The sequence below is a fragment of the Lepisma saccharinum genome, chromosome 1 (assembly GCF_977018435.1).
Source record: "Lepisma saccharinum chromosome 1, izLepSacc3.1, whole genome shotgun sequence".
In the NCBI taxonomy this organism is placed as follows: domain Eukaryota; kingdom Metazoa; phylum Arthropoda; class Insecta; order Zygentoma; family Lepismatidae; genus Lepisma; species Lepisma saccharinum.
In genome coordinates this window covers 34,878,360-34,903,118 of record NC_139229.1, presented here as the reverse complement: position 1 = coordinate 34,903,118, position 24,759 = coordinate 34,878,360, and the positions used below count along the sequence as shown (strand labels likewise).

At 39.1% G+C, this 24,759-nt stretch overlaps 1 protein-coding gene across 10 annotated transcripts in view; it reads left to right on the top strand.

Annotated features, from left to right (window-relative positions):
- The window catches only part of LOC145994416 (uncharacterized), a 574,460-nt gene that overhangs the window by 344,716 nt on the left and 204,985 nt on the right, over positions 1-24,759 (top strand). For all 10 annotated transcript variants that reach the window (XR_014442353.1, XM_083130571.1, XM_083130585.1 and 7 more), the window contains exon 3: positions 1,539-1,585. Coding sequence is in view for 9 of the 10 variants with exons in the window: in XM_083130571.1 (XP_082986697.1) it covers positions 1,577-1,585 (9 nt within the window). In the remaining variant the exon portion in view is untranslated. The remainder of the gene's footprint in view (positions 1-1,538; positions 1,586-24,759) is intronic.

Below are 24,759 nucleotides of genomic sequence, written 5' to 3'. Positions count from 1 at the left end.
TCCCTTCCTTCTCCCTCCCTTTGACTGGCCCCGCAGATCTCCCCCTCCTTCCTTGTCTTAATTAGCAGTCCGGATCTGCCGGGGACACAAGTGTAATATAAGCCGAAGCTAATCACATCTATGCACAACTTCACTTTCCCCAAAGAAAAAATATCTTACACTTAATGATGGTATTCAAATCCGTTTTTTTCTTCTTTGTCGTGACCGAAGTATTAAATATTTAAATCGTGGACAATTCGTCTCCTCTGGATACATGTCTGTGAGTCTCGGATCGACGGGTTATTCAGGACGGTTGGGTAAAACCGTGGGTCATTAGTTGGCTAATTATATCCTGAAGGACTCCAAGAATGTTCCACGGGACCACAAATATCTTTGTCTTAGCTCCCTTTGGGGTCTTAGGATAATATTTTCTGATCCTTTGACTCATCTTCTTCTTGATGCTTTTGCAACTGTAGACAAATTTGATTTTCCTTCAAGAGGATTTGCACAACAATGGCTTACCAGAACTTACCTGGGCTGTTAACATATCCACTCGTTTCTGTAGTAGTCTGTGATACTTTTAACCATTCTTATGCAATCGGTGTTATGTTGTTATTTTGAAAGAAAACACAGCCAATCTAAATGCAGTATATCCCACGGTTGGTCTAACGTGTTCTCCTTCCCACGCTAGCAACAGCTCTACAGTTCCTATTTCCAGACGGAGAAGAACCAATAAAAACTACAGAAGCGGACTATGTTGCCACGTTGACGTTTAGGTTTGCTGTACAATTGTAGGTTCCTACAGAGCTTGGTTGATTGATTGAGTTGGTGTTTTAAGTCCACTTTATGCACATTAAGGCTAATTGGGACTACACCTACAGTTTAAAGTTAGATCCGAACCACTATGTGCCTCCACCAGGTAACGAACCCGGGACCCCTTCGATTACAAGGCGACGACGCTACCACTGCACAATCAGGGAGGCCCTACATAGCTTGGTATCTGCCGGAAAAGTAAGGTTTCCCAAAGAAGGAAGGAAAACATGTTAGACCACACGTTCTCTGTTATGAGCAAAACATTTGGATATGCCTTTCAGGTGATTAGAGGCGTATAGAGGTACATAAAATGTCTATAATACATTATGATGCATCTATCTAGTACAAAATATTCATTTCATAACTCAGAAAACATGTTAGATATATAATTATTCGTGTATGTACAGTCACCGGCAATAAGAATGGAACATCTACATCCTGAAAAAGCTGTATGGCGTTGCCTAACTCTACGGCGATAAGCAAACCTCAGTTTCGAATCTTCAACGGCAATTTCTGCCTTCGCCAGCAAGTTAGGCAGCACACATAAAGACACGCGGGAAACGAGTATTTCAGGATATAGGTGTTCCCTTTTTAATTCCGCTGACTGTACATAAGAATAAGAATACATGTAACACGTTTTCGGAGTTACAAAATGATGTAATTTACATTGTACACGCAATCACAAGATACAAGCAGAAACTATGGATGAAGTAGCACTAACTGTCTATCTTTTGCTTATCTTTCAGATTTCCTGGGCAAAAAACGTGAAGTCTCAAGATCTGTTATGAGTAAGGTAAGTGTTGTTCTTACTGTTTTTTATTGTATGGGATGTTTTATTTCAGCATTCAGCTTGATTATTTGATCTTTTAGTTTTGTTTTCCTTTGTTAAGGAAATTTGTATCCATTTCTACGCGAAACTCGTGCTGATATGACGCTTCGGCTAACATTCCGTGAAGATCACAAGGATGCTTGTTCTTGGCTATAATGCCAGATCGGAGCTTACAGTCGGGAAAGTAGTTCCTGAGATACCCGCCACTGAGGAATGGCTCTGGTGATGGACGTGGAGGAAATCGGATATCGAAACCGCGTCTCCCTCGCACACAGAGACGGATTGGTATTTTGCACTGGGGAACCGGAAGCCATGAGGAAGGAGACATTCCAACCTGTCTCCAGGCATCTTTTTCGACACAGGAAACGAAGTTTTAGAGTAGATTATCCCATAAACTATCGATACTATCATACTCCCCATTCTGTTGTTTCATCATGCATAAGTTTGAGTTTCCGAAGTCCATTTTATGCGCAGATATGCTAATCTGGACCGGATCTACAGTTAAAAGTAGGATCCGAACCACTATGTGGCGCCATCTGGACCCCTTGTTTACAAGACCACGACGTTGCCACTACGCTATCGGATAGCCCCTCACTATACACACATTTTCAAATGGGTGATGAACGGTTATAGTTATCAAAGTGATGACAGATTCTTCAAGACTTCCTATAAGAAAATTCCTTTAATCTTTATTCTCACTGTTAGAATTCAATGTATTCATATGATCAATTGCGATTTATCTGAATTCGAAAATTTGTCTCTCAGGAATTATGGGATTCTTATTTTTTCCAATTACAAGATCACATTTATAAATGTCGAAGATGAACAGTAAATGATGTAAAAATAACCACGGTAGTGCAGTTGGTTTGACGTCTGAATGCCGTGCGGGAGACCCGCGTTCGATTCCCCTAGTGGATGTGAATTATCCAGCATGCAATGACTCTTTGGTTCAGCCAGCCTCTAACAAATTGGTACCTTGGGGGTCCAGAGCGTGGTGCTGATCACACGAGCTTCACAAATGGCCTAGATTGTGAATGTGGGACCCCTACGTCAACATCTCCCATAAACATTCGCGGCATGTTGCATCTGGAGGTAACTTTAGTTTTTTAAACTTAAATGACGTAAAGTCTTGTCGAAAATGTTACGTACTAAAAATGAATATTGTTGAACAACTATTAAATGGTGCCAGAATGAATTACGTACTTAGTGTTATATTGTCCCGTATTGTCAAAAGAAACAGGTTAGAAATTGAAGAGTATTTCTTCATTTCGTACATAAAAGGGTTATGTGTATTCACGGGTAAGGTTGATCTCACAGAACGTGTTATCAGAACCATTGAAATGGTTCCAACTGATAACCGAACACGGGAACCACTTGGTTACAGTGTTGCGAACATCCTAGCTTTGAGTTTGAGTTTGTTTCAAGTCTATTTCACGCACAAATAGGCTAATGTCGACTGGACATACAGTTTAAAGTAGGATACGAATCACTGATATCCAATCATGGGCCCCTAGATTACAAGGCGACGAAATTACCAATACTCCACCGGAGAGATCCGAATTCGTCCTAGAGAATGATCATCTATTTTAGTTATTGCCTCAATTTTTAAGTCCAATTTATAGTCATATTAGGTCCGGACTGGGCCTACGGTTTAAAGTAGGATTCCAATCACTGTCCAATGTGCCTTCACCGGGATCGAACCAGGAACACCTTGTTTGTAGCATTATCATTACACCATCTGGAAGACGCCTACTTGTGACGTTCTTCTGGTGCGAGCCACAACATTACCACGTCACGATAGTTGCCCAATCACCGTGCTCCGTAGGGTTATGAGACTCTCCTTTAGGTTTCGGCTACACTGAGCCCTCTCAGGACGTGCTGTTGAAAAACTTAAAACATAATTCCTCACAAAGTTTATTGTCGTTTTTTTGTTAATTAAGATCAGTCACAGCGATATAATGACATTATTGCCACAAACGCAATTACAAAAATCAACGTTCTGTTCTCATCGCAAACTGTTGTCATGACAACTGATTCAACAACAGATAGATCTGTGTCAGACTGGATAGTTTCAAAAATGTCTAGAAACCGGAAATGGCTTCAACTTCCGGTATCATCTTTAATTCACATAAATCCAAAAACTATAAATTTGATAACACAAACAAATAAAACATATTAATGTGAAAATAACAAACATAGAAAACATATACATGTTAAAAGTAAACAAGGCGTAACATATTTACGTATGTAGGCCGCTCATCATAACAATAAACAAAACCCACTCTGTAAATCTGTTGCATCCTCAGCATCTTCATATTTGCCCCAGAAATCTTCAAGATTTTTAAGGAGTCTTCCTACACGCATAACCCAAAGCTTAGGCGCATCCCCCTCCCCCAGAAACCTTTCAGAAAACGAGCGATCTCTCCCCGTCCACCCCAACAAACCCTTTTTTCCCTTAAGGAGATGGATGCTATAAGCGGACCTTGGTAATTATCGCCCGGAAGTACATAAAGTGTGTAAAAAAAATAAGTTTGGTTACCGTTCCTAGAAGGCAACATAACGAGGTCTGCAGCAAAAGTTTTAATGATGCCGCATCTTTACAAGGTACACAGGAAAAAGATGAGAGAGAGAGAGGAAAAGATGGGTCAACGAGAATCAATAATACCAACACGTAGATCATCCACACATACGAAGTCAGAAATGCATAACAGTTCTCTGTATCGGAGAGGAAATTACAACTTCCAGAATTGGTAATATCGAGATCGTTATGATAAAAATCGTATGTGTTACGTGGGACGTCTTGTCTCCTTTCAGAATTGCCGTTTTTCTTCTTTTTTTGTGACAAGATTATAAACGAGGGTTGTTATCCAGATAGGCAGGAAACGTTACGTTTTCTCCCCCTTTCTAGCCTCGCTTTCGGAGGAAATAAAATATATGTGTATTTTCTTCATCTCTCCCCCTTTTTTTCGTTCCCTTCCTCGTTTGCTCTCCTTGCTCTTGTTTCGTCACGTGATTTTTCCCCCACCCCCGTGAAATGCACAGAAACACACATGTACCAACGAACACCACTATGGTAGGTAAATTTTATTTATTGATTTGCTTTATTATAGTTCGCTTTTTGTGCCACTTTTTGGCTAATTTTCGAAGATGGGGTTGAGTGATGACATGATGAAATCCATGAATGAACACTCACAAACATCCATGTTCAGGCTGGGATTCGTACCCAGACCCACTGGCGTTGTAGCGTGATGTAATAACCACTCCTCCACGGGGGCCGGCAAAGTAGTAGAGTTTATGCGAATCCATGGATATACAATGTCTCGGACACCCTGTGGAAATTGAAAAAGAATATCGCTTTGTAAGTCGCCGTAAAGAAAGGAACAGAAAAAAATCGATTCGCCTTGACATATATGCAACCGAGATTACACCTTTGCATTGAGTTATCGACATCCATACATTCAAGGATAAAAAACGGAGTCAGTTCCGTGTGCTCGTTGTGCAGCGGGATTGGTGCAAGTGCAGCCGTATCGATTGCAGCCCCTGATTTGATTGGCATTTCTCAAGTGTGTTTAGATTGAAAAATTTCGTTTCTTCAAATCCGGATCTCCCCCTTTTTTTCCTTCTTGTCAGACCCTTAATTTCTCCTCCCTTCCCCCTTCGTTCGCAGCTGCGTGTCTTCTCCTCTTCTCCTTACATTCAAATGGCCGTTCCCGTCTCCTTTTCCTGATTTATTCCGGCTTGGTTCAATGCAAACATTACGTCGGACTGGGGTCCCAGTGGGTGTTGATCGATCAGACTTGATCAGCGTCTGCAAACGGAAGGTCAGAGAGTTTTACACAGAGAAATCCTTCAAAGATTATAACCCCTCCCCCCTCCCTTCTGAGCAGCCCCTTGACACATCTTCATGTCAATGCGCTTGGAAGCGGAGACTGGCTCCGAAGAGACAAACAGATCTCATCTCAGGATTGATGCTCCTTTTTTTTTGGAGATAGGGGAAAGAAAGAGGCCGCTGGGGAAGAATTGTAACGGACCATAGGGTGGGAGAGGAGGGCACGTCATTGTTGCACGAGATGACGGAAGTGAATTACTCAAAAAACAAAAGGGTTGGGATGGATAGAGCCCCAATTAAGATCTTCAGTTCTGCTTGAGGACTGGAAATAAGCTTGTCCTTATCTACGCTACAGCTACGCCGTATAATCCTGAGGTACTCTGAAACATCTCATTTGCTTTCTTGTTTCTTCAAGTGACTCAAAAGTAAAAAAATACCCATTTTTGAACTGAAAAAGAGTTCGCTGAAGTTCATAAAGATATGTAGCAAGGGAGACAGGAAATGTTACATGTACCTCCCTCTTTCCTGCAAAGCTAGCAAACGAGCCTAAGCTGCTGTAGAGAGTTACGCGCAGAAGCACGCCTGATGAGCATGCGCAGGAAACCTAACGTTCAAAGTAGGTGGAGCGTTCTATGAAATGTCATGTATATTGATTGATTGATTGATTGATTTAGTTTATTTTACTTCGCGTTTTGTGCCTCTTGGCTAATTTGCGAAGATGGGGATGAGTGATGAAATGATGAAATTCATGAATGGACATTCACAAACAACCAAACCCGACCGAGATTCGAACCCGGGACCCTTGGCGTCGCAGCGCGATGTGCTAACCACTCGGCCACAGGGTCGGGCGAAATGTCATGTATAGACTTGCACCTAAGCTACATGTATGATATAAGCAGCAATGTTTGGAAAACATATTAGCTCTACATTGGTACATTTTACATTCATAATTGACTCTTCTTCTTTTACAGTTCTATGTTAATAATTACGCTATGTGACAACGTTGTGCAATTATGCTAATGATAAACACATGTATTGTGAACCAAATCTGAAATTGGTAACAAATGTCAAGTGTCAAGAGACAGTGACATCTATGCATCAAGAACACAAAAATTCAGAACACTAAGAAATCGAAACATTCAAAAAATAAGAGCGCCAATAGAACAGAACTCAAAAAGACTAGGGCGCCAAAATACTAAGAACTGGGTCACCGAAGGACCAGGGCGGCAAAAGACCAGGGTCCCCAAAAGACGCTTTGTTGCAAGCGTCTTTCTGCTGCTCTCGAGTCAAAGTTCATGTAGACCTTTAAGATCGCTACCTCCAGATGTCAGTTACCCAAATTCCGCGTAGAACCGGTTTAACATCCGTGCAACGAGGATAACCAGCCTTCATGGCCTCACATAATCATACAACCACTGCAATTATACCTGATATAATTAATTTAGTAAATGACAAACTAAATGTTATGATACGTATCATGCTTCCTTCGTGTCATTGCAAACTTTTACACCAAATTTACATCATGTGTCCACCACTTTTATTTTATTTGACTACAAGGTACTTTCCATTTTAGGATTGTGGTGACGATACACAGAGAAAGTACAAAGTTTGAAGTGAATAATTTAACTAATAGGAATATATTTTGTTAATATTTTATTTGGTTTAATTTCTGTTTGTTACTATTCTTCCATAATTGTTTATTTATTTATTTTAATATTTTTTTGTTATTTATTTTTATTCCATTATATTTTTATTTTTTATGTTTATTTTATCTTGTGTTTAGACCCTTCGATGGAGGATTCGCTAATTCGAAGAAGAGAAGACATTTAAATTGTTAAAAGTGTGTAAGTATCAATAACATACAGCACATGGTTATAACTACTGCATGCTCTCTGTTTTCAAAATGTAGCATCCTCTATATAACATGCATTTCTTAGGATTTGTCCTGTTAAAATATATATTTGAATTACTCGGGCCTCAGTACAGGTTAATAAAATAAGAGTTACGAGCATAATTCAAAATTGCCTTTGATATAATGGGTAGAATTGTAGTCCTTGAAAATTTCTTTAATGATGAATGCTGAAATTATAAGAATTATAATAGATGTTACTGATGCTATTGCGTCTCCTTGTTTATTGGAGACGGATTGTAAAATGACAGGCGAATATGAAATGCCATTTTGGTTTAATATGTACCGGAGTTACGAAGGGACTTGGGGAGATGAAGTTTTCTTAGTCTCATAATAACATAGTGAATATTAATATTAAATTTGTTATAGAAAAACCAAGTACGTGTTTGATGGGGAAATCTGGATGGAATGGGATTTCATCTTAGTAACAACTACATACATTTCAGCTGACTTATTTGCCTCAAAAATATCATATCGTACAAAGAAGTTTCAGAATATGCTTTTGTTAAGGAATTTAATGCAGTTCGTTCATATGTCTCTTTAGAAATTATCTTTTCGCAGAGAAATCCATAATCTAGGATCACTCTTACATCAACGTGTTTCTGAACACCTGGCTAGTTAACGACAGGATGAGGCAAAAGTCCGGCACCACCCTTTTTAATTTGAAAACAAGTTGACGAAGGGCGATGCAATTTCGGATACGGGTAATTGTGGTGGGGGCACACCAGATGGAGCTAGTGTGTATCATGGCGGCCTTCTGGAAAGCCGCCATCTTGGATTACATCCAGATTATCAAATGGGAAGCTTTAATACAAGAAAACATATCAAGTATTTTTTAAGAAAGAAAATTGAGCGAAATGTTTTTGAGAAGGATCGATATTACCAGTAATGTAAGGTGTGAGTTTACGTAGCCTATACGTAGATAATGTGTAACCTACACATAAAGTAATTTAAAACGCTTAGTTTAGAGACGCAATTTCTGAAACACATTACTTCGAATTCAAAAGTAAACCGATCCTATTTATGGCAACAAGTCTCGCATTGTTGTTGAGAATACGTAAATTGGAGGTAAAGTTGTAACATAAGCAGTCTTTGTTTTCATCAGTCACTTGAATATTTAGATAACAGTTCGTTATATCGGAGACACTTTTCTTCAAATTTACAGGAGAAACTACTTACGGAAATCAGTTTCTGTAGCATTGTCGAAGTTCTTAGAGATATTTTCTTTCATCTTTCAATGTATTTCAGCCGGAAATCAATTCCCGTTGCTTCAATTTAAGCGAAAACGTAACCACGCCGTTTTTTAACTATGTTTGCCTAACCTAACATTCTGTGAATGGTCCGTGGGGCTATCCGGGAATGATTTTTGGGGCTATTCTAATCGTGTGAAAACCTTAATAGCACCTTCAAATATGTTCCGCAAAACACAATTGGTAAGTACGAACCATACGAAACACAAAATATCCGTTTTTAAAGTGTCTCCGATATAACGAACTGATACCAATATTTAATACATTGCGTTTGATACTTAGCAGGAAGTGTGTATTGTTCGTAACTGTAAGATGATTATATATTAATTTGTCATAACCCTTCAACAGTTAAATTAACGACACCTATTTTCAACTTCTGTAAAGTCTGACCTGGTCACCATGCTGGTTACGTAGGTTCGATTGTTTACACTCCGACCTAAGTGGCGGAGTGGGCTACGACGCCAGGTGTCCTGTGTTCGAATCCCGGCCTGCTGGGCATGGGTGTTCTTTGTGAATGTCCAGTCATCAATTTCTTTTAGTTGTACATGTAACCATAGGCGCCGACTTAGGGGGGCAAGGCACTTTCTCACCCCCCAAAATCACGTAGAGGGTCATATGTGCAAACACACACACACACACACACAAACATATATATATATATATATAAATCAAATATTGTGATACAAATCCCCCTCCCCAAGTTTATTTTATGTTTTTGCCTCTGCATGTAACCCAACTTTCATGAAACGTGGAGTTACCAGTTGTGCTCTGAACCCCTTATATCATCAATCATCCTCATCGTCGTGATTACCAAAAGTAGTGGAAGAGAAACGCTAAATAACAAAATAATGAAACCAAATCAAACAGTGTTTACGCATTACGCACGTCACTGGCAGTAACCTCTACACATTCCTGCGTGTTTCCAAAGGCGGCTCAGAGGTTCGGCGTGAGTCGCCATCAAAGTTCTACAGGAAGACAGATCGCTCTGTGATCCGAATTCTCCCGACCTTCCTCCCCAACTCCATCCTTCTTTCGGTCTTCACCAGTCGCTTGCAGTACCGATCCGTCTCCTCCAGTTGCTGAGGGAAACGGCTCTTGAAGCATCCTTAGTCAACCAACGATGGTACAATCACAATTTTTTGCAGCCTATGACAGAATAGCCATGGTACAGCATTTCCTTTTTTCACTCTTTTAATACCCCACTATAACAATGAACTAGACTCCGTGGCACAACCCTTTGAGGACTTGCTAAGCGACTGCGTGACGCGTGGTCAGAGAATCGAGTCCCATCGTCGCTGTTTTCTGGCTCTTGAGACCGAAGCCGCCTGATACTATTTCTTTTCGAGTAGCTCTCCAAGCTTCTGAACACTGCAATTTTGGAGGTTCCTACAGATCTGCTCGCACAAAAGGCGTTAGCGTTAGCGCCAGTCACATAAATCACTACCTATTTTTAAATTATTGTAACTTCTTTGCTTGCTATAGCTCTCATTCAGTCTTACGGCGGGAGCCTTATAAGCTGACAAGGGAAGCGAGGAAAAACCAATATGGTCATTAAACTAAAGAGCGTCATACAGCATATTGGGCGCATTTAACAAAATACGAGGGAAGAGTTTGATCTAAAACTCATCAACCTTATGTAGAAAGCATTCTCCAAGTCATCTGCGTACCTAGACTTGTTTCTAGTGTAAAGTTGAACAAATCGTGGGGGAAAACAACAATTGTCTCCAGGAGTCAAGCTTTATTATCCTTTATTATGGATTTTTTGACATGGGAATAATATTTAGTTTACTTTCCACGTAAAACACGCAATGAACGGAGTGAAAAGTTTTCACCATTCGCTTTTCAGAGTGAGCAAGTGTCCCCTTGTCCCCGCTTGATACGCCAATGCTCCTGGTGCAGAATTTGTATCGTTTCTCAAGCTAACAACGTTCCCTACACGAGCGAGAAATATTTCAGCTCGTTCTCTTTTAATTCCAATGTTTTGTTCTCATAAATCTGACTCGTAAGTTCCCCTTCTCAACTCCACGTTTAAATTTTGTGTTTGCCACGAGATGTCACCATCGATCGTAGACGAACGAACCGATAGCTGGGCTGTCCAGTGTCGTGACCACTAGCAGGGCAATTAGGAACATAAGGGTCTTTATGGGGTAGGGAAGTGGACGGGGAATGGGGTCGAAGGGGAGATCCAGGTATTTTTGCGGTATGGGTTTATGCGTGCACCTGATTGCAGTCCTGGTTTTCCTTTTGACTTGTACCGTCAACCCCAAAAGTGTGTTGGACGGGAAAGGGAGGAAGGGATATTGTCCTGTTTGCTGTTCACGAAAATGCTAGAACATGGTATCGTGCATTTGTAAATAGTGTCGCTGGAAAAGAATCCCTTTTTCCTTTTCGCTGTGTCGAGAATGCTTTTGTGCGTGAGTGTACGTAGGACTTCTCTTCGAAGAGGGTTGGAATTCTAAAGATGGATATTACATGGTTGCGTTCTAGTGGGGGCGGGGTACACTATAACATCTTTCGTAATGACCAATTTTAATCTTAATTTTAAACGTTTTTCAAAGACGAAAATTGTAATCGGGGTCGTTTTAAGGTGGGGTTGACTTTACCACTTCGGTTTGTCCGAGTTCTATACTACTTTCATTTGATAATGTTCATTTTCTAAAAATTTCTGAAAGGACCGTTGCCCCATTGGCCAGTGCTCGCAAATACATATTCTTGGTATACATGCAAGAAGAAGAAGAAGAAGAAATGGAGTAGGATCACGGCTGTTGTCGCTCCGTAAATTTAGTGAAATATTACAGTGTGTGCACGTTATTGAAATGAAATAATACTGTGAAACAATGCAGTAAGTACTTAACTTTGTAACTAGATAAAAATATGGGAAGGAAATACGTTTTTTATGTACTTTATTAACTAATTTGTGGTCCTTGCAAATGTAAACAAACAGTATACAAGTCGATTAGTGCATCTATTTTTTATACAGCACGGTTGGAGCTTTGGCCGGATTTCTCCGAATATGAGTACTTGCTCAGAATGTTTTAAACCTGTATCAAGACAGGATATTTCATCGAAAATACAGTGCAGTGGTTGTTGCAATTGGTATCATATGAAATGTGTGCAGTTAAAGGAAAGTGATGTGGAATATTTAAAATCTGAAAACAGGGAATGGCGATGTACAAAATGCATGAAAGAACGGCGCAGTAGTCTACTTCTTGAAAGTGCGGAGGAACCAGCTAAGGTAGTGAATCCATCCCTAACGGACGTCTATGAACTGTTACAGGCTCTTACAAATGAAGTTAAAAACTTGAAGCAGCAGCAAGAAGAAACGGAACGTGAACTAGGAAAATCACTAAACCTTGCTCACGAGAAATTAGATGAAAATGCCGAACTAATAAAAAAACAGTCCGAGAGTATAGGTGCATGCTTAGGGCGGATAGAGGTGTTGGAAAGTGAGAATCTGTTATTAAAGAAGCAATTGAAGGAGACACAACTACAACTAGATGATCTGGAACAGTATGGTAGGAGAAATACACTTGAAATATATGGTGTACCAGAAAACTTGAATGAAGATCCCTACGAAATTGTAAAGAAAGTAGGACAAGTACTAGATGTAAAGGTAGAAAATGAAATGATTGACATATGTCACAGAATGAAAAAACTTCCGCAACAGAAATCGGCAGGCATTATTGTTAAGTTTGTTAGACGTGTAGTTAGAGATAAGATAATTGAAAGACGTAAAGTTAAGAGAAATCTAAACTGTACACATCTGGGCTACACAAATAACGATGTTGTATATATTAATCAAAGTCTCACTCCCCTCAGGAAGAAAATTTATGGCTATGCCAGGAAAGTTAAAAGAGAGAAAAACTACGCATACTTATGGGTTGATGGTTCAGGGTCTATAAAATTAAGAAAACGAGAAGGTGATAGAGATATTTTTGTTCTGAAAACAATTGAAGATGTTGATAAGTTAGTATAATTTGGAATGGCTTCACAAAAGTATTTCACAATTTATTATCAAAATGTGAGGGGCCTGAACACAAAAACTCAGGAATTTTTTCTAAACATTTCCATGTGTAGCTATGACATAATTGCCATTACAGAAACGTGGCTACATAGCGGTGTGTACAGTACTGAATTGTTTACTGAGAACTATAAGGTATTTAGACATGATAGACAAAGTAATAATAGAGGTGGGGGAGTATTAATTGCCACTAAACAAAACATAAAAGCTAACAATGTTGTATTAAGCAATAATCTAGACATGATCTGTGTTAAAGTGACCTTAGATAATAAGATATACTATATAATTACTGTGTATTTCACACCTTCCTCAGCAGTAGATGATTACATGTATTTCTATAACTTATTCGAAAACAATGAAGAATTACAAGGTAACAATATTATTATTATTGGAGATTTCAATTTACCATACATTGTAGATTCAAGTTATAATCTGCAGACGGGAGGACCTTCATATAAAGCTTTAGATAATTTTTTGTCTTTCTATGACTTGCATTCTATTAATAACATAATAAATAAAAACAATAGAACACTTGATCTGATTTTAACTAATATATGGGATTGTGTTACAGTAAATACAGACGAATTACCTCTTGTAAAAGAAGATATGCATCATCCGGCATTAATTGCAAATGTGAATTATACAAAAACAAAACAAACTTCAAGAACTAATCCAGTTGTAATGTTAAATTTTGAAAAAGCAAATTTCCGCCGAATGTATGAACTGTTTCGAGATACAAATTGGGAACCTATTAGTAGTATGAATAATGTAAATGACGCTGTGGAATATTTCAATCTTAGAGTTAACTCTGTTTTTAATTCTACAGTACCAACAAAGAGAATCCACTCAAACAGTAAATACCCTCCCTGGTTTACTCGAGAAATTAAGGATATGTTAAGACTTAAAGAGTGTTACAGGAAACGAATGGAACATGATAATGATAGCAGAATAAAATATAAAGATACTCGTAAGAGAGTAAAAACACTTATAAATAGAGCATACAACGTGTATCTAAGGGAAACCGAGGAGAGTATCAAGTATAACAGTAGACTGTTTTGGAATTATGTAAAAAATAAAAAGGGTAGAAATATGATTTCAAACCAAGGTATGATGTACGGTAATACAATATTACAAACGAATCAAGAAATAGTAAATAGCTTTGCTTCTTACTTTAAATCTGTTTATGCTGATTATGAAAGTGCATATGACATAATTGAGGAAGTTGAACTACAGGTATCTAATCCACTTTCAAATAATAGAATTACCGACAAGGAATATTGGGATGCTATTAAAAAATTGAAACCAAAAAAGACCAGTGGGCCAGACGGAATTCCTCCTTATGTAATCAAAGCTTGTGCAGAGGTATTCAAAATACCTTTATGTCTGATATATAATTTAATAATAAATACGCAGAATTTTCCTAAGATATGGAAATTAACAACAGTCTGTCCTATTTTAAAAACAAATGAAAATACAAAAATTGAGAATTATAGGCCAATAGCCATAATATGTGCACCAGCAAAAGTTTTGGAACAAATCTTGTATTCAAGAATATTTAAACATGTTAAAAGTTACATACACAATAGTCAACATGGTTTCTATCCCTGTAGGTCTACCACAACAAATTTAGTAAATTTTGTGCAAAATGTTTTCGATGCACTCTACTGTAGATCAACGGTGCATACAATTTATATTGACTTTGCAAAAGCCTTTGACAACATTAACCACGACATACTTTTGCGAAAATTATCTAGTTTTGGTTTAACAACTAATTTCTTAAATCTAATGAAATCATATCTTCAAGGAAGGAAACAATATGTATCATACAAACAATCTACATCTGCTGAGTATGTAGTGAATTCAGGTGTTCCTCAAGGATCAAATCTTGGACCCCTGTTATTCAGCTTGTTTGTGAATGATTTACCGTCTCATGTTAAGAACTCTAAATGTCTTATGTACGCAGACGATATAAAACTATACAAACAAATTGACAACAGAGAGGATTCGTTAAAACTTCAAACAGACTTAGATGTGTTATATGAATGGAGTTGTGTGAACGATCTTAGTTTTAATGTCAAGAAATGTTGTTTCATGCAGTTGACGAATAAGAGGTTTACTTCTCAATCTACTTACTCCATTAATGGTCAAGTACTTCCACAGGCAGATATAGTTAAAGACCTCGGTGTCCATTTAGATTCTAACCTGACTTTTAAACAACATGTCTCACTTGTGATTAAAAACGCGTACAAAACGCTAGGTTTTGTTATAAGAAGTACGAAGAATTTTAGAGATATTGACTGTATTAAAACCGTATATAAAAGTATAGTGAGAAGTAAACTTGAGTATGCGTCTATTATATGGTCCCCTCTTTATAAATCTTATGAAAATAATCTCGAAAGAATTCAAAAAAAGTTTCTAAGATATTTATATTTTAAAAAATATAATAGACCACCACTAATGACAACGCCCTACAGAGACCTCCTTCTGGAATTTAATTTCGAAACCCTTAGCAATAGGCGAAAATTGTTAGATCAATTGTTCCTGTACAAAACGGTAAACGGCATATTAGATAATAGTTTATTTCTTGGACAACTTCAGTTTAATATAAGGAAGATTAATTTACGTTGTAGAAATATGTTCATCCCAAAAATTCCAAAAACACAAAAATTTAAGAGCTGCCCGATTAATAGAATTTGTGACATGTATAATGAAATTATGATTTATAATCATTCCATAGATTTTTCAATGCCATTCTTGACTTACAAGAATACATTAAAGACAATTTTTGAAAGTACGAATATGCAATAGTTAATACATAATAACATGTTAATACATAGTAATTTACGTAATATACTCAAGATTATATGATTAGGCTATTATTATTATTATTATTATTTTTATTTTACTTATAAACTGTTCTGTATGTTTATACTTCTGTAATGAATACAATTTGTGAATAGATTGCATATGTATCCATCGTAATTGAAGTTGTATTGTAATTCTGTAATTTTGTAATTATTATTTATTATCATTAATATTAATATGTACGCCTTCTGTAATAGGAGGATATACCTCTGTTGAAGGTATTAATAAATAAATAAATAAATAAATAAATAAATAAAAGAGACTTAGAAAGAGGATGAATGGTTGCAAATTTTGTCTGGAAATAAACAGGGATATTGCTTGTTTGCCTGTCCTTCTATGTATGTTTAATTCACTTGACTACCCCTACGGTTAATCGGGACGACTATACTGAAAGCAACTCCAACTGGCGGTTGGAAAACAGCGAATCAGCGATCAGTTGATTTTTTTCCGACTGAAATCGGGCATTTTCAAGTCACAAGGTACCGAAAGTTGTTCGTGGGACGAAACAAATGAGCGTAGAGTCCACAACATGTTGCCAAACGTACCGTAAAGCGAGAATGAGTCTTCTCGGGCAACGATATTGTCAGCATCAAAAATCAGCGGGGGTTAATGGTACAACTGCACACGTGGGCCTACATGAGGGAGGAGTTTCACATGCAAACACGCAAATAGACAACTGGCAAAAATAGAAGTAAGCTTGACAACGTTGCTTCGGGAGAGCGATGTGACCTCATCAGCTTTTACTTCGCAACTGAGTTTGTTGACGCGCATCGAGCCACACACCCCCGAAGACGATTGGGTAACAGAAAGGGCCAGAAATAGCCGTCAAGGTCAGCCGCCAGTTGGAGTTGCGTTCAGTATAGGATGATGGGACAAACGCAGTGGTACACCTAAGTCTTACCCGTGATTCAATCTGGGGTCTCTGGCGTCGTAGCATGTTACGCTGAGCAACCGGTCCTCCAACACACCCTGCATTCTTTGCTTGTCAAAGTAAATCAATAACGAAGTTAAAAGTTGATTCCCTTCACTTTGTAATACAGCTGTGAATGAGTGAGGTAAGAATAGCTTCTAATATTTGAAGACCCAGGGGGAAAAACGATGAATGTCGATTTTTCGCCCATTTTGAGATCGCAGCGCCATCTGATAGTTCAGAAGCTGTACTATAAGAATGAGAACGGCCTTGGTTGGGAAACGATGAGAAGTGCCTGAAAAATGCATTATTATTTTGGCATATGTTAACGTACTTATGAAAAGAAATACTTTGTTTTTCATTTCCTGGCAAATCGTCTCGAATGAACATTCATCGTTTTTCCCCCTGGCCCTTCATTTGCTTCACACCTAAATTGAAAATCAAGTACAAACCGTAGCTACAGCTTTCGCAGAAAGTATGTTTATAAACTGATCTATAAGAAAGATACAAATTTTAACAGAAACTCTGTTCTAATTTGCCTACCTCTACGAGAAATATTTCAAATCATTCATCTTTCGTGAACCAACTATAATTTTGCGAAATTTTCTAAGAAAACCAGGAATCACATGTTGAATCTGAGTAACAACCCTTTTATGAGTCTCGGATCCTAATATAGTGTCAATGCTATCCCCTTATAGTTAAAGGTTGAAGGGTTTCATCCCCAGTAGAATCACATTGCATAGAGCTTCGGATGTAACTTTAAACTGTAGATCCAGTCCCGATTAGGCCATCTGAGCATAAAGTAGACTCTAATTTGCCCCCTCTCGTGGTCATCAATTGTTTCTTTCCACAACATAAGCTTTATCTTTCTGTAAGATAATTTTAAGATTTGCTTTTTAACTAGCGCCATAGTTGCTTCTGGCAACAGTGTTTCTATGCTAGTAGCTTCGCAAATGTATAACCCACACATGCACTCTGTATTGCCGATTCTAAATTTAACCCGCCGCCCTCCATGGCGGAGTGATTAGCACAGGGCGCTACGACGCCAGGAGTCCAGGGTTCGAAACCCTGCCTGGCCATGGATGTCGTTTATGAGTGTCCCTTTGTCAGTTTCATCATTCATCCTCATCGTCGCGATTAGACAGAAGTTGCAGGAAAGCGACGCTAACAAAACTTGTTAAAGAATCTAAGAAATCAAGACCGGTTCAATTATATTTGCGCCCTACACACACCCAATCAGACGTATACATACGCACAAAACTCAGCTAACTTCTGCAAAATTATACAGCACTACGTTACACAGCTACGGACAAACTACCGTAAACTGGCTTGTGTCGATGATTGTAGTGTGACAAATATCTTTCCCCTTCTCACCTCGGTATATCCCCTCCCTCAGTCCCCCCTCCTCCATCTCTCTTTCGCTTTGCTGGCGAGTTTCCAGCAGCCCGAGAGAGAGGGAAAGAAATCCACTTCCGGTCTCTTCCCGGATACAACACACCCACGCACAATCGCACGTCGCCTGCGGTGTCGCTAATAACGAGATCATCCAAGTAGTTCATTCAGCCTCACTTGATTCACTCGTACCTCAGGACAGACTGGGCTCCTACTTCTTGCACTTTTTCTTAACTCTCATGACTCCTTCGAAAAGGGAAACATATCACAAATACGAGTAGTGTCGACTCGATGTATGGACGAGTCACATACCCTTGATGAACAATCGTGGTAATTAATATAGGAATACAGACAAGTGGTGCCAACCCATAGGGCCTGTGGGGCTCGAACCAACCCAATAAATGTCTCGTATGGGATATTCCCTACGTTCCATAGGCGGCCTAATTAGTAAAATACCTATAACTATTCCTTGTATTTCCAGTCTTGCTTTATGTGGAATGTCGTTTTTGGCTGGGTTTTATTCTAAGGACTTAATTTTGGAGGTGTTGAATATCATTTTTAAATGTATATTAATAAGAAGTCCTGCATTGAAACAAAAATAAGTCCCCGCGTTAACAAAAAGAACGATTTTCACAACTAATTTTTCTGTTCATAATAATTTGTCAGGTCTTCAGTTTGATACTTGTCAGTGTTCTGTATTATTTACACTGGATCTGATCTTATCGTTATTGTGAAAGTAAGGGAGGACACATGTGTTATGTGTTTTATAAATTTATACAACAAATCTCCGAGTCAAACCCACCAAAAGTTGGCAACACTAGCACAGATCACCATGTTATAACTTTCTGTCTTCATTAGATTCTGAGAAATTGATAGTTGGAGCATCGCATAAGGATGTTTTTTTCTTGAATCTCTGTTAGTTCTTAGGTCTTACCATTGTAATCGATGGTCCCAGGTTCGATCTCAGGTGAATGCACATGTACAGTGGTTCGTACCCCCGCTTTAAACAATAGAGCCAGCACCGAATAGTCTACAAAGTTGGCTTAAACAAACCTACTGTGACTAGCGAGAAGGAACTGTTTTTGAGATTTACTTAATTTTATAAAGACTACATCAACTCCTTAACTACATGCACCGAAACCCATAAAACGTTGGTATATTCCTCTACCGTGAAACATCACGACCTCGTGGCTTCTCTAGGACTTTAACACCTCTTATTTAGACCCTAATTGTATCATGATTTGGCAACACTGGTCATATCCTCTCCTTTGTGCTCGAAAGCAGCGCACCAAGAAGGAGATGCTTGATCGCGAGAAGTGGATGGAAGAGGAAGAAGAGATTGAATAAAAAAAAACGTGAAAAAATATCATTCACCCCTTTCATCTCCTCAAGTATCCACTCGAGGCGATTGACGGGAAGATCCTTACGTCATGACAAATGACGATCTGATAAAGTGCGCCGCGAAAAAGGAGAAAGTTAAGCAGCAACAATTAATGATGACGGATGATCTTTGGGCATTGACGGCAAATGACAGTGCGGAAGTATTGCATTACAGCGTGTAACAATTAGACGAGTTGCTTACCCTCTGTAAACATTTGTCCTTGTACTCTTTAATTTCCGCTTTGCTCTTTCTTTCTTTTTTTTTTTTTGTTTTCTATCCTTTCTTCGGCTTCCTCTGCTTTCTCTGAGGTGAGATGGGAGGTTGCTCCTTAAGTCGATTTCCCCCTGAGGGCGGTTTAAGTCGGTTCCTTTGATCGTGTGAAATTCAGGTGTGTTTCCGTACACCTCGACAGTCTTAAGTGATTTGGAATTTATAGAGTTCCTAGGCTGGAATTTGAACTTTTGGTATGCTGGTGTTTTGAACGGCTGTCTGCCTACTCATCAGTCATGTTACTGGATATAGATACACCAAGATTTGATTGATTGATTTGTTTTATTTTACTTCGCTTTTCTTCCACTTTTGGCTAATCGCGAAGATGAGGATGAGTGATGATGTGATGACACTGATGAAGGGACACACACAAAGAACACTCATTCCCATTCCGCTTCTAGAAAGAGTAATTTGGCTATATTTGATTTCTTGAAATAGTAACCCATTTACACTTCATTTTTTGAAATGGTAACTTGGCTACAGTAAGACGTAATTAATAACTTGCCTACTGTTACACTTGTTTTACAGAAAAATTAACTCGATCATAATTACGTTTAATGTTCAGAAGTGTTATTCAGCTACAAAACAACTAATTTCCTCAAATAGTAATCGGATACAGTTACACTTAATTTCATCACATAGTAATCAGCTACAGTCACACTTAATTTCATCGGATAGTAATCAGTTACAGCTACACTAAATTTCATCAAATAGTAATCAGCTACAGTTACACTTAATTGCATCAGATAGTAATCAGCTAGAGATACAATTAGTTTCTTGAATAGTAATCAGCTACTACTACACTTAGTTTTTTCAAATAATAATCAGTTTTTTAACATTTAATTTCTTCAAATAGTAATCACCTACTGTTACACTTAATTTCTTCAAATAGTATTCAGATACTATTACACTTAATTTATTCAAATAGTAATCAACCGCAGTCACACTTCATTCGTTCATGCAGTAATCTGCTACAGTTTTACTTAATTCCTTCAAGCAGTAATCACCTACAGATACAGTTAATTTCTTGAAATAGTAATCAGCTTAATTTATTGAATCCGCTATAGTTCCACTTAATTTCTTCATAATAATCAACTATAGTTAGAGGTGATTTGTTTAGTTTGTTAGGGTTTTACTCATATTGTATGCAAAATATTACCATATGAAGTATCTGTAGGAGCTAAAGTTTAAAAGAAGCACATTCCTTAAGCCAAATACTACGATAACGCCACGCCCACCGTAAGCTTTGTCGAAATATTGTCTTCTTCTCCAAAACCACCGCCATTTATTTGGATGAACATTTTTATTTTGACTTGACGACGACAAAAGTCCTCATAAAGTTGGAACGAAGTTCAGAAGAAGCAATTCTTCTTCCTGGGCTTTTGATTCGACGCAATAAAAGCTAAGAGAAAAAGACGCAATATGAACCTTTCATTACATGTCATAGTGGAGTGGTTCTGATAATCTCAGGCTCGATATGTTTCCCTCCCCCTCCCTCGCCCCTATTTCTTCCACGATTTGCCCCTTCAAGATGATTGCAGCACGACAACTCACGGCCACATTTCTCGATCTGCTATTTTGGCGATACAAGGCGCTGCCTGGTACTAGAGGAAGACCAGTAGGCCTGTGGTAAAGGAAGGCAGTTCCCATGATGACAGCGAAAAGGTGGCATGATCACAGGATTTTTCTCGAATAGAATGAGATAATCACACTTTATGCACTAGCTACATTGAAGTACATGATGTTGGCGTCCCTTACCTACTTATCATTTAAACACAGTGACAGCAGTGGTACTGTACGTAGGGCGATGACTGCAATTGACTAGGGTTCGATTCTCGGGGTGGTTGATATCAGGTACGAATTTTCCCTGCATACATCTGCTCTGGGGGTAGAATCGGTGGCAATCCTGGAGTGTGAAGGCGGTTTCACACTGTTGGAGATCGAGAATATTGGGGAACCGTTCCTCCACACCCTCCTGTGTGGCTTGAACTGCATTGGGTATAGCCGTTGTACTGCAGGACCAAATACAAGCTTACTATTGCATGATTTGCCACAGTTATCTTATCTTTGTTTCATCGTCAGCAATTCCAGTTTCACAAACTATAATAGCTAGAGAAGTGAATGATGGCACTTCCGAAAGTGGATTTTGAAGCTAAGTGCAGACACTTATTACAATTGATATGTTAGTTAATTTACTCGTAAGACACCATATATCATTGGCCAATTCAAAATTGATTTGTTTTATTTTACTTCGTTTTTCTGACACTTTGGGTTAATCGCGAAGATGAGATGCTTGAAGAGACAATGGTAAGCATATATAGATATAGACACAACACGAACCCCAATGAGGATTATACTAGGTGTAAGCCCAGTCACCAAAGCCTCGCTAGTCTGCAAAATGCAATCAGGGATGTAGTGCGTGGACGAGAGGTTGACATTTTGGTGTCTTGAGAAAGGGTCATCTGTTACATTCCAGATCATTCCAAGATCAACATTATTATTATTGTTTTAGAGATAGTTACTGGACTAACGTAACAACAAGTACAGTCAACAGCAAAAATAATAGTAGGCGATGGTTTCTGTAATCAGTTTCTTTATTCTACATCCTGTGTTGTTTTAAGGAATGAAAATCTGTTCATTCGAAGCAGATACTGCCCTCTGCTTATTTACGTTTTTATTTCACTTCATTCTAATCATATTGTGTAACACAGATCGAAGGAAAATGCTGATGGGCAATTCGCCTGCTGTTTCTTTTGCCGTTGAGTGTACAAAAGAGGAAATAAAAATCCGCGTGTTATTTTGGGTGATTTTATACACCAATAAATTCTTCAAAGAACACTGATTTTACATCTTATTATCTCCAAGAAAAGGTTTTTCACTTGATGAAGATTTCCTTACGCATCTCCAAAAAAAGGGTGGCATGGTATTAACTATTTCTTCACCATTGGTGGATATTCTGTGCATACTAGTTATCAGCAGTTTGTTGCAAAAGCTAGCAGTCATTCCACCTTGCTCCCAGCGAAATATTTTAGGTCAAGGGTTCCTCTCGCTCTCTCCCTCTTCGTATCGTAAGCTACTGCAGGCTTGGCGGTTTGGTTCTGCCTCGTGGCATTTCCGTTTCACTGACTAAACCGCAGTCATGCTCTGCCTATCCTACTCAAACTGTTCCTCGCGAGGGTGGAACAGAAATACAATGCACCTCCTCCCCTAGCGAAATCTTTCCGACGTACAAAAGCCAAGTGCGACGGTGGAAGGTTTACGAATATAATGGATAAAGAAATAACCTTACATATTCTCCCCCCTCAGCCCTTCCTTCTTCATGCCATGTTTCCAACCCTGCCTCTTTTTTCGCTTTGTCTTTGGTGCTGCGAATATCGTTACAATTTCTCCCCCCTTGCTTTGTTCTTGGTGTTCGATCATAGTAAAACCTAGATGCCTGCAGTGGGCCGTGGAAAGCAAAGGATAATAGAAATCTTAATTAACGTCCCCATTGTCCTTCGACATGCGGCAGAGGAGGGACTTCGAGGACGTATTAGAAAAATGGTTCAAAGTGGGAGAAAAGGGGGGAGACGTGTAACCCCCTCCCTTATCCCTCCCGCACTAGCAACCCACTGGCATGCTAATCACCTTCGGCCGGACGGAATAATTAATTAGTATTCTTTCCCCTTTTTCCTTCGTCTTTTTCATCTTTCTTGCGAAAAAGGCTCCGTGCAGGAGGCAGAAAACGAAAAGAAGAAAGCTTAGAGAAAAAAGAGGGAGGCCCGTGATTGGGATCATTCCCCGTAAACCGTTAGTAACTTTGTTTGACTGGAAAGATCTGTTTCGCTGCGAGAGGCAGTAATTTTGCGCCACGGATACCCACCCTCCCTCCGCCCCTGACAAACGAAAGAGAGGCTGCAATAGGAGCATTCGTCTGTGGTGATACCAGCAGGCTAGAAAACAATGGCCTACGACGTGTTACTTTAGAAATCTCTTCTCCATTGCAGACACCGTAAAAGAATTTCCGTAACTTCACAGTGATGTTGTTGCAGCTAAGTTCGTTTTCAGTTCCTTCATCATAAATAAGAGACACTGAAAACAGCGCGGTGGTTTAGTTGGTAGGGTGTCTGACCTACTGCCACTTGGGTGACCCTGGCTGTGAGACCTAAGGTCGGATTTTTACGGCCTTTAGGGCTCACCCAGCCTCAAATCAATGGGTACCTGGGAGCAACTCTGTAGGGTAAAGGCAGCAAGAGCGTGGTGCTGATCACATCACCTCCAAATTGGCCGAGATCGAGAATGTGTGGTTCCTTACCCCCACATCCCCTAGGTGTGCCTTCATGGCACGGTGCTACTTCCACGGGTAATTTTACCTTTACCTAAATGGAACATGTAAGTTACAAACACCGTACATGACGACCAGACCTTTTGTAAAACTGTATCGTTTGTAGCTTATGGGGTGTATACTGATATAATAATAACCCGTGAGAGACAGTGTCTACCTACTGACAACAGGCCTCTCATCCAACAAATTACGGGGTGACGTGTGGTCAGCACGGCGAACTCCCAAGTCAGTCGTGTAGGTTTTATATGACCGGATTACGCTACTCATTCGTAGCTCCCCAATTTCTTCACGATGGTGACCACCGGTCCCATACACAGGTCGAAATCTCAGGAGAAAAGTTGTTGCGATTCCCCCAGGAGACTCGAACCTGCGCGCGTCCCTTAGCAGGAGCCCAAAGTTTGCGCCTTAGACCGTACGGACACGATGCGGGGCGTAGATTGATATTAAAATGTAAAATAATTTTACGTACAAGTACATAAATAGTTTATGTTCAAATTACACAGAGTTTACTGCCACTGGAGGGCGCTGCACAGAAACAAATGAAAGGCGAAGAACTAATGCGTTCCTTTCCCTGCTCTTTTGGTGTCATTTATTGCTGTTTCTCCAGATAGATTTTTTTTAGCATCATTAGCTGTCGGTGATTTTACAGTAAAATACAGTCATTTTTACCAGTTCCAATATGGACCTTGCAGACATGCTAGATATATTTTAATTAATAAGTAGAATTTTCCAAAGTAAATAATATCGAAGAAAAACATGAAGTATTCAATCTAGCAATTCAGAAAATTGTGGTTCAAGCACTTGTTATTTAATGCGTTTGTTGTTATCCTTCATCGCTGGAGCCGATCTCCGTAGCGGAGTGGTTAGCACAGCGCACTACGACGCCAGGGGTCTCTGATTCGAATACCGGTATGTGCATGTGTGTCCTTTGCAAGTGTTCCCTTCATCAACTTCATAATATCATCACTCATTGATGGAGATCCATCC